Here is a 14,308-nt window from a genome sequence, read left to right as displayed (position 1 = left end):
TAAGAAATATACTCGTAGGGCTGGGAAGGTAGCTCAGCGGTAGAGTGCATGCCTTGCAAGCATGAGGCCCTGGGTTCGATTCCTCAGCACTACATAAACAGAAAAAGCCGGAAGTGGTGCTGTGGCTCCAGTGGTAGAGCGCTAGCCTTGAGCTGAAGAGCTGAGGGACAGCGCCCAGACCCAGAGTTCAGGCCTCATGACTGGCAAAAAAAATAAAAAGAAATATACTCGTTATCTTGCCCATGTAATTGTAACCCCTCTGTACGATATTTTCACAATAATAAATAAATAAATAGATATAAATAAATAAATAAATTATGGTCCATATACAATGGAGTATCATTCAGCCTTAAGAAGAAAGGAGAGTTGGATATGTGCTACAATATGAATGAACTCTGGGGACATTATTATGTTCCGTGACATAAGCCCATACCAAAAGGATGGATACTATAGGATTCCACTTATTGAAACACCTAGAGTGTAGGATGGGGGCTACAAGGGCTAGGGGGAAGAAAGCATGGAGAGTTAGTGTTTAAATAGGGGCAGAGTTTCTAGAGATGATAGAGTGAAGAGTTCTGGAGATGATGTTTGTGATGGCTGCACAGTCATGTGGGTGTACTTAACGCCACCAAACTGTGCACTGAGAAATGGATATATTGCCAGTTGCATGTCAGATGCATGTTAAACAATTAAAATTTTAAATATTGTAAGAGAATAACTTTGTGCTCACTCTAAATGTGCCTATATCTGCATCTGCAAACAGTGAAGTACCTCAACTGTGTAATAATCAAGGGCACCCAATTTGTAAAACACAATAGAGAAAACAGTTTATAATTTAATCTAGGAGCAAACACTCTATAGTGCAAATTACAGTGTTGGCTGAGGACCCCACCCATAATTCAACACATCTCCCCAAGGCTCCCTTGCTTGACTCTTTTGTGTCTTCTTTCTCCCTTCCTTCCTCTCTCCCTTCCTCTCTCCTTTCCTCTCTTCCTTCCTTCCTTCCTTCTTTCCTTCCTTCCTTCCTTCCTTCCTTCCTTCCTTCCTTCCTTCCTTCCTTCCCCCTCCTTCCCTTCTTTTCTTTTCTCTTTTTCCTTTTCTTGTGTCAGTACTGGGGCTTAAACTAGGGCATTGGTTCTGTCCTTTAGCTTTTTTACTCAAGGCTGTCATTGCCACTTGAGTCATCTTTTTGCTGATTAATTGGAGTCTCAGATCTCAGCCTCCTGAGTAACTAGGATTATGGGCATGAGACACCAGAGCCCAGCCCCTCCCACTTAATTTTTAAATAAAACAAAGCATGAGTATGTCTTATAGTCAGAAGAATATTAAAATTCTATGAAGAAATTCTACTCTTTCTCCTTACTTGAACAAAAAAGTTCTGATAAACATTTAACTAGCATTCCTATGACTTAACATTCTCGACCACACATCCCCATGACTCAGCTATTTGGTTTTCTGTCCAGATAAGTAAACCGACAGACCATTTGACTTTTAGAGCAGTGTTTTCCAGCATGAGCTAGCTGTCTTTCTAACTCTTCCAGACTGGTGTAGTTCAAGATCCACAACAAAATTGATGAGGGCCTTGTGACTCTGCATTCTGGCAAAAATGAACCCCCCCAAAAGTATGTTTTATTTTCTGCCAGAGGAAACGTAATAATGTGACATAAAACAAAGTTGCTGAGAGAGGCAAAGATGACAACAAAAGCTATGGAAGACAGATTGGGAAAAGGCAGGGAATAGCACTTACCCATCTCTGCAGCAATGACAGCTGGCTTTGAGACAGAAGGACCTACACTTGGCTTATGATCTGCTGTCATCTTTTTGCTTACTTTATCATATACATCATTATATATATGATTATATATGTATATATGTGTAAAAGTGTGTGTGTGTGTGTGTGTGTTCTGTTACTAAGACAGACTTGAACTTGGGGCTTGGGCACTCTCTCTTAGCTTTTTTGCTCAAGACTGGTGCTCTACCACATAAGCCACAACTCTACTTCTGGCTTTTTTGTGGTCAATTGGAGATAAGAGGCTCATGGACTTGCCCTGCTCTGACTGGCTACAAACTGATCCACAGATCTCGGCCTCTTAAGTAACTAGGATTAGAGGCATGAGCCTCCCTTTATACTTTCTGAACACATTTCCATTTTGAACTGGGCCTTTAAATTATGTAACTGTCCTGCCTGTGGGGGGGGGGCAGAAGTAGGAGTAACAACGTGCAAAACTGTCCCACTGACTCACCTAAGGGCAACTTCCAAGCCCCCATATGACCTGGAAATGTTCCCTCAGAGCCATCTTCAATCCTTCCAAGAAAAGGCTCCTTGGGAGGTGTGCTCCTACCAATTCAACCCTAAGCTTCAGGGAACAAGTAAGTTACATCCTGAGTGTTTAAAGCATTTAATAATTACATAAGCCATAACTCAGTTACTCTCAGTTAATTACCAGAAAGCTCTGCCTGTAACCCCTCCACCAATCTGGGGAAGAGCCAGTCCTATACCATCACATGGCTTGAAGGATCCCCCCAGCTCCAAGGAGCTGCATCGTAGCTCTGGATCTTAGCTCTTTCCCTACCTAAGCACAGGCTGAGCAGGAGATTTGTGACCAATAATCTGGAGTTAGGCAGAAGATTCTGATCTCTAGGTTAGCTGTTAGTAAGCCAGTTTGGATAATAACTGAGATAGGGATGAAGGCAGAGGGGGCTTTCAAGAACAAGGCAGACAAGAACAGCACAGAACAGCATGATTCCTGAAGGACCCTGCCTCACTTTAGTATCCCAGCTCCTACCTGTGTCTTTGGAATAAATTTTCTTTTTTTTCTTAAAATTGGTTGTGGGGCTTGAACTCTGGGCCTGGGCACTGTCCCTGAGCTTTTCAGCTCAAGGCAAGAGCTCTACTGCTTGAGCCATAGCTGCACTTTCAGTTTTCTGTTGATTAATTGGAGATAAGAGTCTCACGGACTTTCCTACCCAGGCTGGCTTTGACCCGTGATCCTCAGATCTCAGCCTCCTGAGCAGCTAGGATTACAGACCTGAGCCTAAGTACATTTTTAATGTACTTAGAAATTTTTCTTTGTTATTTGCCACTAAGAAAGATGCAAAAAGAGGGGCTGGGAATGTGGCTCCGTGATAGAGAGCTTGCCTCATATGCATATGGCCCTGGGTTCGATTCCTCAGCACCACATAAACATAAAATGCTGGAAGTAGCACTGTGGCTCAAGTGGTAGAGCGCTAGCCTTGAGCTCAAGAGCTGAGGGACAGCGCCCAGGCCCAGAGTTCAAGACCATGACCGAAAGAAAGAAAGAAAGAAAAGAAGGAAGGAAGGAAGAAAGAGAGAGAGAGAGAAAGAAAGAAAGAGAAAGAAAGAGAGAGAAAGAAAGAAAGAAGAAAGAAAGAAAGAGAAAGAAAGAAAGAAAGAAAGAAAGAAAGAAAGAAAGAAAGAAAGAAAGAAAGAAAGAAAGAAAGAAAGGGGCAAAGAGAGACCTGATTGGGTATAATACTATATAAAAGACCAGGCTAGAGGGTTCAAGCATAGAATGTTTCATAAAGTTCATAAAGTTCTTTCTTTTTGTGTGCCAGGCCTTGTGCTTGAATTCAGGGCCTAGGCACTATCTCTGAGCTTCTTTTTGCTCAAGGCTAGTGCTCTAACACTTGAGTCACAACTTCACTACTAGCTTTATTTATTTATTTAATTTTATAGTTTAGAGGAGATAAGAGTCTCATGGACTTTCGTGCCTGGGCTGGCTTCAAATTGTGGACCTCAGTTCTTAGCCTCTTGAGTAACCAGGATTATAGGTGTGAGGGACCAGCACCCCCAGCAACTGTCCCCTTTCTTAAAAAATAAGGCTCTATCAGTCTCCAAGTCATATGTTTGGAGGGAGACCTACCTACTGGTCATGACTAGCTCTGAGTCAATGCGTAGCAAACGATCCAAACTAACTCTTACTAGCCTGCAGAGGATCAGAGAATATTGAGTTCAAAAGTCAACAGCCTCCCATGGAAACTCCCCAAGGCGATACTCCAAGTGGGAACAAACACACACACACACACACACACATACACACACACACACAAACTTTCTCTGGTTTTCACCCCTTCCTCCCCCCCCCACACAAACTTTCTCTGGTTTTCACCCCTTCACACACACACACACACACACACACACACACACACACACGCACACGCACTTTCTCTGGTTTTCACCCCTTCCCAAAGTCTGCTTACCATCAACTCTTCCTCAAAGTTCTATTCTGTCTGAAATGCATTTTTCACCCAGCGTAGCTGCCACATTTTAAGCATGGTCAGCTTATTCTCGGCATCATGAATGAACTCTGATTTCTAATCAAGCACTCTGTGGAGTTCACTTGTACTTTGCAGACATCTCCTTGTACCCTTCTTCCATTCCCTTCTTTTTAGATCTGTTGCTTATTTTGCACCTGCCTGGCCCTGTGACCTGTTCAGTTTCATATTAGAACTCCACACACCGACAAAAACCTAGAGTCCTTTGCGGGCAGGCCCCTCAGTTGACCCTGGATGCAGGCCCCAATATAAAGAGCGCAGACATCCAGAGGGCTGAATTGCCCTTCTAGGTGTGGCTGGTCACCTCCTCAGTTCAAGTAATTCTCAGATGACTCATTGGGGTAGCTCTTGCCTCACTAGTGGTGAAACTTCCCAGGTAGCTCCTGTTTGCCAGGTGCCTGGGGAAGGGCGGGCACTTTCCAGGTGTTCTGCCCTCACAAGCACCTGAAGCTGAGCAGCACTAACCCCACCCTGCCAATGAGGAAACAAGTTGAAGAATGCTCCCAAAGATAAGCTGGTGCCAGAGAGCAGTGTCGGCAATGCCACTCAATCCTGCCCAACTAAATGTTCTCATGCTCTTCACGTAAAGTTCAGGTAGGTTCAGACACATATCATGTTGACTTGTGGATCAAAGACCTTCAGTGTGGAGACAGGAAGACATAATTCTAACCTGGATACACTGAGTTAGGATGCAGATATATCTGAGTACTATGCCTCAGCTGAGGGCTGGCTTGAAGGATGAACAATAGCCAACTGGTTAAAGGATGAAAAAAAGGGTGTTCCAGGAAAGTGGAACAGTACAAGCAAAGAACTGAGGCAAGAAGACAGGCCAGGCTAGGAGTTAGATATTCCCTATATCAAAGTTAGATCAGGGCAAGAATGGAAAGGCAAGTAGGGTTCAGGCTTGAGGGTAGTAGTTTATGTGGCATAACAGAAAGCTGTGAGTAGATTCACATGTACACAGCTTCCTTCTTATTTAGCACAATGAAGCACAATGAAGCAGAGGGTCAGGCTAGGGATCTAGAAAGGCCAATGAAGCAGATAGCAGAAAAAGAAAAAAAAACTGTCCAGAGAGAGGGGCCACAGAATAACCACACCTCAACTACTGTAATCCAAACAGGCACTCAGTACCATTCTCACCAAAGGATCTCCTGAAAGGCCAGTGAAGGAGAGCACATCATGCAGACAGGGCAAAGCCTCTGCTGATGTCTCTGGACTCTTTCTTGATGACAGATCTGGGGCAGAGGGTGCCAAGAACTGGGTTGAAAACTCAGTGATATGGGTGACTTTGGACAAGTCACCAATCCTCAGCTCAGTGTTCCCATCTATAAACTGAAGACGTTGGATGAGATCATATTAACACTGTATACATGGGTCAGTCCTTTCCCTAGCTGTAGTTCTGCATAGGAAAAGCTGGACAGAAATCACAGCCCTAAGCTTTCCTATGTCTGGTTCTTCAGCCTTGTGAAAATTTAACCAGTACCCTCCCCTACGGAGCAGGAAAGCAGGAGAAAATGCTAGATTACTCCAAAGTGTTTCCTGTCAAGGCACAAGAACACATTACCTCTTGCCTGGCTTCTGGCTACACAAAGTCTGATCTGGATCTGGTAGCTCAGAGTGATTTCCCATGATCCTCCTCAGGACTCTCCTCAAGGGGCCTGCTTCCTTTCAGCAGTAGCACTGAGGCAGGCCCAGGCTGCCTCTCCTACAAATGCACTCCTTTCTCTTTCTCCTTTCTTGGCAGCTGCAGCATGCCAGTGTTTGAACTCTATCTCCATGCCATCACATACATACATACACCCTCCCTCCACACACATACACACACTCCATTCCAAGTCTCCTCAGATGACTGAGTTCGTCCTTAGGTGGAAGCCCTGGGATATGTAAGTCTGCATCTGCCTTGAGCCTCATTAGCTTTCCCTGGTCCGCTCAACAATCCTACCTCATCAAATCTTCACAGTGTAGCTGGAGAAGATTTTTCAAAAATATGATTGATTTCTTGTTGTATCATCTCCCTCACTCTGCTTAATGCTCTTTGATGGCTGTGCCTTTTTAAAAGCCACCCAGCTCCTATTCCTATATCAGCTTCTATGAGGTCCAGGCTCCTGCATGCCATGGGGCCTTTGCAAATGCCTTTGCCCTTTGGAAAACACACATACCTTTCTCTCATGCTATCTCAGTTGGTATAGGTAACATTTTGTTGTTGTTCTAGTCTTCCTTTCCATACACTTAACTCCATTTGAAGTTAAAAATATTATTATTTGACCAGTTAGGCTCATTGATCTGCAAGGATTATGGAGACAGAGCTGTTCATCTTTGCCTGCTATTACTCCCCAGCCTACAGCAACAAGCTTAGCTCAGTATGGGCACCTATGAAAAGGAGGGAAGAAAGTAAACTTGGGAGAAAAAAATGAAAGAAGAGTGGCCTGGAATCATACTCATTATTATGATAGATGCTTAACAACTGGCTTTCTGAATAAAACCCTAATGTGCAATGTCTGCCAATTCCAATGGTGTGTCCCCCTGCAAGCTACCAAGGTGACATTACAGAGTATGAAGCTGGACAGGGCAGCTGTTAATCAACAGAAGGCAAAGTGGCTGCAGCCCACTATTGATTGGTTGAAATGCTAGAACTCAGCAAATTCAACATGTTGTTTTTATGACAACAACTTTTGATTTAGTCCTACCTTGGATGAAAAGTCACAATGAACTGCAACTTATAACGAAATGCTAATGACACACAAAGCATTTGCAAGCCAGGCACCAGATGGCTCGTGGCTGAAATGCTAGCTACTCAGAAGACAGAGATGGAAGGATCTCAGTTTGAAACTAGTCAGGGCAGGAAAGTCTATGAGATTCTTATCTCCAATTAACCAGCAAAAACTGAAAGTGGAGCTGTGGCTCAAGTGGTGGAGTACCAGCCTTGATCAAAAAGGGACACCCATTTCAAGCTCCAGTATCAGCATATGAGCATGCACACGCACACATGGGGGGTGGGGGGAGGCATAGCGGAGTGAATTTGTAGCTAGTTCATCATGATCAACCGTGGTTCAGAATGAGAAGACTTAGAAGGAAGAGTGCTGTCTGCTAGAAGGAGTGGAAAGAGCTACTTCACAGCTGCTTGGCTCTGGTCTTAGGATTGTGGAATTAAATGTTCACGTCATTGTTATGGCCAAATCAAAGTCTGCATGGAATGCTGGTTATAGTCTCTGACCTAGTATTGCCCTTTCTAGCAGTTTATCCTAACAGCTCAATAGACAGAAACATAAAATTTTCTCTTCTTAATATTCTTGGAGTATAGAAGGCCTAAATTTAACCCAAACCCAAAACCATAAAAAGATTAATTCATTTGACTTTATCCTAAACCAAACTTTTCTGTATACCCCAAACACCATAAACAAAACTAAAAGACAAACAACAAACTCGGGGGAAAATATGAAACCACTAAAAGGACCTCTCTCATTTAACCAAAGAGTGTTCCTATAAAGCCATAAGAAACAAGACTCTCCAAACACAAGAGGTGAGGACTGAAGAGATGATTCAAAGGGAATGGAAATATCAGGAGCTTGAACACTTGAAAAAGATAGTTTAGCTCTGACGCTGAGAGAAGTGCAAATTACAACAATAACCAAACTAAATTTTCTGAATACCAGACTAGCAAACATCAGAGTTAGATGATGCTTTAGAACAAAGGAAGTGAGAGGGTGAGGGGAACAGGGTTGAAAAAATTATTGCTGGAAATGTAAATTGCTATCTTATACAAAGTAATTGAGCAGTATCTACCAAAATAAATTTGCAACCCATTTTGATACTCCTAACAATTTTTTGCATTTTTGCAAATGTTCATGAATGCCAGAGTTTCATTTCTTTCCATGCAGCTATATTATATATTTACTTGTATTATATATTATGTATCCTATTATTCATATATATAATAGAATACATATAATAGAAATCACCTCAATGTCTCTTCTGTAGTGACTAGTTAAATTGATGTCCAGTCAGATGTGAAATACTATGAGGACTTAAAAAAGAATAGTGAACTCTCTATACTGATACACACTCAATTAACATGCTCTGTTTGTGAAAGAAAAGATATAAATGAAAAGAGATTATTTCTGTTGAAGAGGGAGACTGGGAGACATGGGAAGCAGTGTTACTTTAACGGTATGCTTTCTGAGCTATGTACATGTGTTATCTGTTACAATTTTTAAAAATAAATGTGCATAAAGATGTTCACTGAGGTGTTACATGTACTAGATGAAAGCCACCACTCAGATAACCTAATATATTAGGTTTATATTAGGAAAATAATTCAAAAAATTAGTAAATCGGCAAAAATATTAAGCATTTAAAATGTTTCTGAGTCGGGCACAGTGGCACGTGCCTATAATCCCAGCTACTTGAAGCCTGAGCCCCAAAGATCACCTGAGTCTAGGAGTTCTGGGCTGCAGTGCACTATGCTGATCAGGTGTCTGAACTAAATTCGGCATCAATATGGTGACCTCCAGGGAGCGAGGGAACACACCAGGTTGTCTAAAGAGGGGTGAACCAGCCCAGGTCAGAAGCTGAGCAGGTCATAAAATGTTTCTGAGAACCTGGATAAATGCCCTTCATGTGATTTTGATTAATGGCAGATTCTATTACATGAACACTTTATAAATATATACACATGTGTGTAAAGCATTTCAAAAGTGAAAACCAGTTACTAGACTCAGAGAGTAGAATTGTGGACTATTTAAAAAAAATATTACCATTGCAGTGATACTATAATTATTTTGTCTTAATTAAGTCATACTGAAATCACTTGAAATAACTTCTAGAAAAAAGATATAAACTACTTCCCAGGATGTTAAACAACTCTTAAATAAAGATGGGAAATCTTTGCTAATTTATGAGAATAGAAGAAAAGTCGTAAGACTAGAAATGGGGATTGGAGGCATGGCCCAATTGGTAGAGCGCTAGCCAAAGAGCAAAAGCATAAGGAGCCGAGTTTGAGTCCCATCTTGGACCACAAAAAAAAAAGAAAAAACTAAAATTGAACAATCTAAACTCCACATACAAGGAAAAAATGGGGCTTGTGAAGGCTAATTAGCATTGATTATTGGCAAAATTCTAAAGATCATTTGAGAAAGAAATGTGCATAACAACTAGGATCCACTCAGAATGATACAATATAAACTATATAAGTTAGTTATTGGGAGACATATTTTTAAAACAAGTGAGTTGGATTTTTTTCTTCTTTGCCTTTTTGATTAAAGTCCCAGAAGTATCTGAGAATTGAGTTGCATAGAGAACACTTGGATGAGAGCAGGATGACAAATGAACAGGCTGCAAAACAGTCTTTCCTCAGGCCCCTCCAAACTGCCCTCTAATGGCTCTAAAGAATTCCTTTGGTTCTTTTCAGGGAGGCAGTAACAACACTTCTCAACAGGGCTGGGAAAGAAACTGCAGAGAGCCTTGAAAATCAACAGGGCAGATAAATGCCTGGTTCCTGTACAGGACACCTAGCCCAGTCAACTGTGTATTCAGTGAATTATAACCTGCCATAATGCTGTTAAGAGTGGCCTTGCTTTGTAGTTTTCCATTTGTTGTTAGTATTCATTATCTGAATTTATTATTATTACTGGAGATTGAATTTGAAGCCTCACATTTGCTAGCCTATTGCTCTACCACCTATACCACACCCCCAGCCCTTTTGCTTTCTTTTTTTGTTCATCAAATAGTTGCCTGCATTTGCCTGGTTATCTCATGCCCCAGTTTTCCCACCTCTGCCTTCCAAGTAGTTAGGATTAAAGGTATGAGCCATCATGCCTGGCCATGTTGTTGTTGTTCTTCTTCTTTGTGTGTGTGTGTGTGTGTGTGTGTGTGTGTGTCTATGTCTGTGTCTGTGTGTCTGTGTTGGTCCTAAGCTTGAATTCAGGGCCTGAGTGCTGTCTCTGAAAAACTTAAGGCTTGAGCTCTACCACTTGAGCCACAACTCCACCTCTGTCTTTTGGTGGTTAATTGGAGACAAGAGTGTCACAGACTTTCCTACCTGGGCTAGCTTTAAATAGAGATCCTCAAATCTAAGCCTCCTGAAGAACTACAATTACAGGTGTGAGAGGTGTGAGTCAACCAGCATCTGGCAATGTTATTATTTTTTTGGGGGGGGGTCCAGTCGTGGGGCCTCAACTTTGGGCCTGGGTGCCATCCCTCAGCTCTTCAGCTCAAAGCTAGTGCTTGAGCCACAGTGCCACTTCCAGCTTTTTTTTTTTTTTGCTTATGTGGTGCTAAGAAATCGAACCCAGGGCCTCAAGCATACAAGGCAAGCGCTCTACCACTGAGCCACCTTCCCAGCCCAATGTTATTATTTTTAATCAAAGGAAATAACAAATCTAAAATGTTTCAACATGCACAAAAGAATGGTGACGCTATTATTATCACTACTAGTTTTGGGTGGTCTTCTGTTGGTAGGAATTTATGTTCTGTAGTATACATTTGCACTCAGAAAAACAGTTTTGTAAAGAGATCCTAATAGGAGAAATCTAAATGTCCCAAAATATGAATATGAAGCCTTAGTCACACACCATCAATGAACAAAAGCACAGAAAATCTTCACCTAATGCAGTGCCATAAGGAAGGGTCTTGAGCAAGTCAGAATATGGTTTTTCTACTAAAATCCTTAATACATCAAGTGTTAGTAGAGTCATGGTTTCCATCTCCCGCTCTTGGGCAGAAGATAAAGCACCTGGCTGGGTGTGTCCTGGTGCCTTGCTTAAGAGCCAGATGTTAACTAGAGCAATCAGCATGGCTGATTTGTCATATATGACATTTTTCAGCCAGGAAAGAAACTACTAAAAATATATTCCATAAGGAAAAATAGTCATTCTGACAGGTGAGCTGAACAACAGGCATGAGAGAACTTGAGTCTTACTGCCCCAACCATGTCTCTGCAAGCAAGAGCAACTACTATGAGGGACTGGAAGGAGGAAGCCTTTTTTCCCACATAGGTAGAATTGGTCTGACTGAGGTAGATGCCTACATGCAGAGATAAAACTATAATCCCTTTCACCTGCACAAGCTTGGTATTCTAACTGGTCTTTTGGCATCAGGTGTGTAAATGCTATGACAGCCAATGAGAATGAAGGTGCACACTGTATCTGGCAAACTCTTCTGTCTCCTGCTCTCCACCCAGCACTTAGAATAGGAACACATTTGCTGGAGGACCCAGGCTGAAGGAGGAAGATATTGCCTGCAGCTCATTTACCAGAGGCAGGCAGGATCATGCTAAGGAACCAGAAAAGAGTACCAATGGTGACTTCTCTGACCCTGAACTTTCACATACTGATAGAGGCCTGGAAGTGGGCACAGAGCTGACAGGCACCTGACCTCTAGAACTCCTGGGTACCCATCAAAGGTATCTATTCCACACCTGATACAGTATCCAATGCCCATAGCCAGCAAGGGGAAAAGTCCACCTTAGTGCCAGAAAGTGTTTGAAAAGCTCTTCAAATCATTTGCCACACTGCAGGACAGTCCTTTATTTAGATTGTATTTGTCCATGAAAATCAATAGGTCCTTCCTAGTCTTTACTGTATGAGAAACTGTGCCTGTGGCTCTCATCACTCAGTGTTGCCCTGAGGATGGTGTGTAACTGTGCTGTGTTGTCAAGTACCCCGCAAAGCACACCACACGCATTAGTGCTGCTTGTGACCCTCCTGAGTGCTAATTTTAAAAACTTGCCTCGCTTTCCAACATGCCTCCATGGTCTGTTTTCAAGGACTATTTTTGTTCTCTTTTCCCACCATGCCTGACAGAGGATGAGTAGCTGTTTTCTGGTCCCCCACAGCTAAGGTAGAGAGAGAACTGTTTTCCCACCTAACTTTCTGCCTCTTTTTGGGCCCATACGAAAAGCACTCTTTACATATACTCCTTGAATCCTTTATTCTCCCTTAGCTCTACAGAGGGGTTTAAAATACTCTAAGAGGTAGCCAAATTCTGTCTGACAGAGATTTAAACAGTCAGTGTTCTGAATTTTAGCTACATAGTCATTGTTCTGAGTTTTTTCTATGCTGCAAAGAAAAAAAAATGCTCTCCATGAGTGGAACTCATTCACATTACCACTGTTGGAAGGGAGAGGTTGTAGGGCTAAGCTGAAGCAAGCTAGAAGGATCTTTCCAATCACCTTGCAGAACAGTAGGGTCAGCTAAGGCAGACAGCTCCCACAGGACAGAGCACTTCTGACTGGGTTGGTACTAGATTAAAACAATGGTTAAGATGATGTAAGAGTTTCATCTTACACATCATGAACTACACAACTGTTTACTAAAATACATTTCAAGAAGGGGCGAGTATCATGTGCATTGACTATTGTAAACTGTCATATTCCATTCTCACATTTACACAAAGCATTTTAAAGTGCTCAGAACTGCTTCCCCCACCCCCAGGAAAGAAAAAGGGAATATACGTATTTATATGTTGTTTAAAATGCAGAAGGGAGAAAAAATAGATTCATAAATAGCTTGAACAGTGGCTTTCAGATAAGTTAAGAAAAACTGGAGAATTATAAATGTCTAGAGCAATGAGTCTAACTAACCCCACGATCACACATTTTTTACAAACCACTTGTGCTGTGTATACAGAACACAACAGCTCAGCAAGGGAAGACTCAAGACACAAAGTGGGTGCTGGGGTCTTAGTGCTTCAGGCTAGAGTACCTGCTCTCCTAGAACACTGGAATCTTCCTGGCATCCTTCCTCCACTCCAGTGATATTTACTAAAGTCTTAAGAAAACATTTTGAGGGAACACTGGGGCAGCAAAGTCTAAAGTCAAATATCTTTGGAGAGATTGAACAGGAGTGGGGAGAGGGTGGGAGTAGGAAGGGAATTCTCAAAAGCTTTTCTGGCTACAACTTCAATTCTTTCAGTGGCTTTAGTCTGCGTCCAAGCCAAGTGTGTGTTGGCCGACGTCTGCCAAAAAGAACGTCTGGGAACAGGACACTATTTGCATGGATAGATATTTTTGACAGGAGATGCAGGGACAACCAGCAGATGGGAAGGACAGACCGACGGTCCTGGCACCAGCAGACCTTGAAAGAGGTCAGCGGCCTCATTCCCTAGGTGGGCCATCCCTGCCTCAGCGAGTGTGGCACTTGATAGGATGATGAGGGGTATTTCAGGCTTTTGTTTTAGAAGAGGGGCGTTCTTTCCATATGCCTATCAGGACAGGTGTCTGGGTGTAAATTAGGGAAGGCTGGTGCCCCCTCAGAGGTGGCTTGCAGCGTCACTGTCACCGCAGTGGATGGACAGCAAAAAGCCCTCGCTTCACACCCAAGTGACAGCAGGAAATTCAATGAATGCGGGGCTCTTGGACACACAGACTAGCATCACTTTGGCTGGGATTTGAGGTCCCCCGCTGGCTGGCACCAGCTTGGGAACCCCCTTCTATCCCTCCACCCCCCCCCGTCTGCAGGAAGAGACATATGGCGACCGAAGGGGGAAAAGGCTCATCAGAAGGACGCGGGGACCAGGTGTTCGCGGCCCTTACCTTGCTGACCACGTTCTGGACAAGGCCGGTGCGGATGCCATAGTCCCACGCGTGGCAGTCGCAGTTAGAAGCGTTGTCCCCCTTGTCCGGAGGCGACGGGAGAGGCGGCGTGTCCCCTCCGTCCGGACCGCTGCTGTTGCTCCGGTTGCCCGCGGCCCCCCAGGCGGCAGTGAAGAAGGGGGTGGTCGGGGGGCTGGTCCAATTGCTCATGTCACCCCACCGGCCGGTGACAGTAGCCCCCGCCACCTCGGCGCCTTTGCCGGCCCCACGACACCAGAAGTTGGGCTGGTCCAGAAGGAAGGAATCCGAGAACTGGCTGAAGCCGATGAACAGCGCGGGGATCCAGGTGAGCAGCACGAGGGTCTTCTGGTAGCTCCCGCCCAGGCCCCCAAGGAAGGGCAGCACCGACCCGTCGTAGTCCAGCAACAGGAGGCTCGGGGCCGCCGCCGCCGAGCAGCAGCTCGAGTGCGCGCTGCCGCCGGC

At 43.7% G+C, this 14,308-nt stretch overlaps 1 protein-coding gene across 1 annotated transcript in view; it reads right to left on the bottom strand.

Moving 5' to 3' along the window:
- Slc22a23 (solute carrier family 22, member 23) overlaps nucleotides 1-14,308 on the bottom strand; it is a 190,157-nt gene that overhangs the window by 174,740 nt on the left and 1,109 nt on the right. The window contains exon 2 of the mRNA XM_013016621.1: nucleotides 13,826-14,297. Within this exon, the coding sequence (XP_012872075.1) occupies nucleotides 13,826-14,297 (472 nt within the window). The remainder of the gene's footprint in view (nucleotides 1-13,825; nucleotides 14,298-14,308) is intronic.

The sequence above is a fragment of the Dipodomys ordii genome, unplaced genomic scaffold (assembly GCF_000151885.1).
Source record: "Dipodomys ordii isolate 6190 unplaced genomic scaffold, Dord_2.0 Scaffold32, whole genome shotgun sequence".
Taxonomy (NCBI): Eukaryota; Metazoa; Chordata; class Mammalia; order Rodentia; family Heteromyidae; genus Dipodomys; species Dipodomys ordii.
Note: the sequence above shows the minus strand (reverse complement) of the source record. Positions and strands in the feature narration are given on the sequence as shown.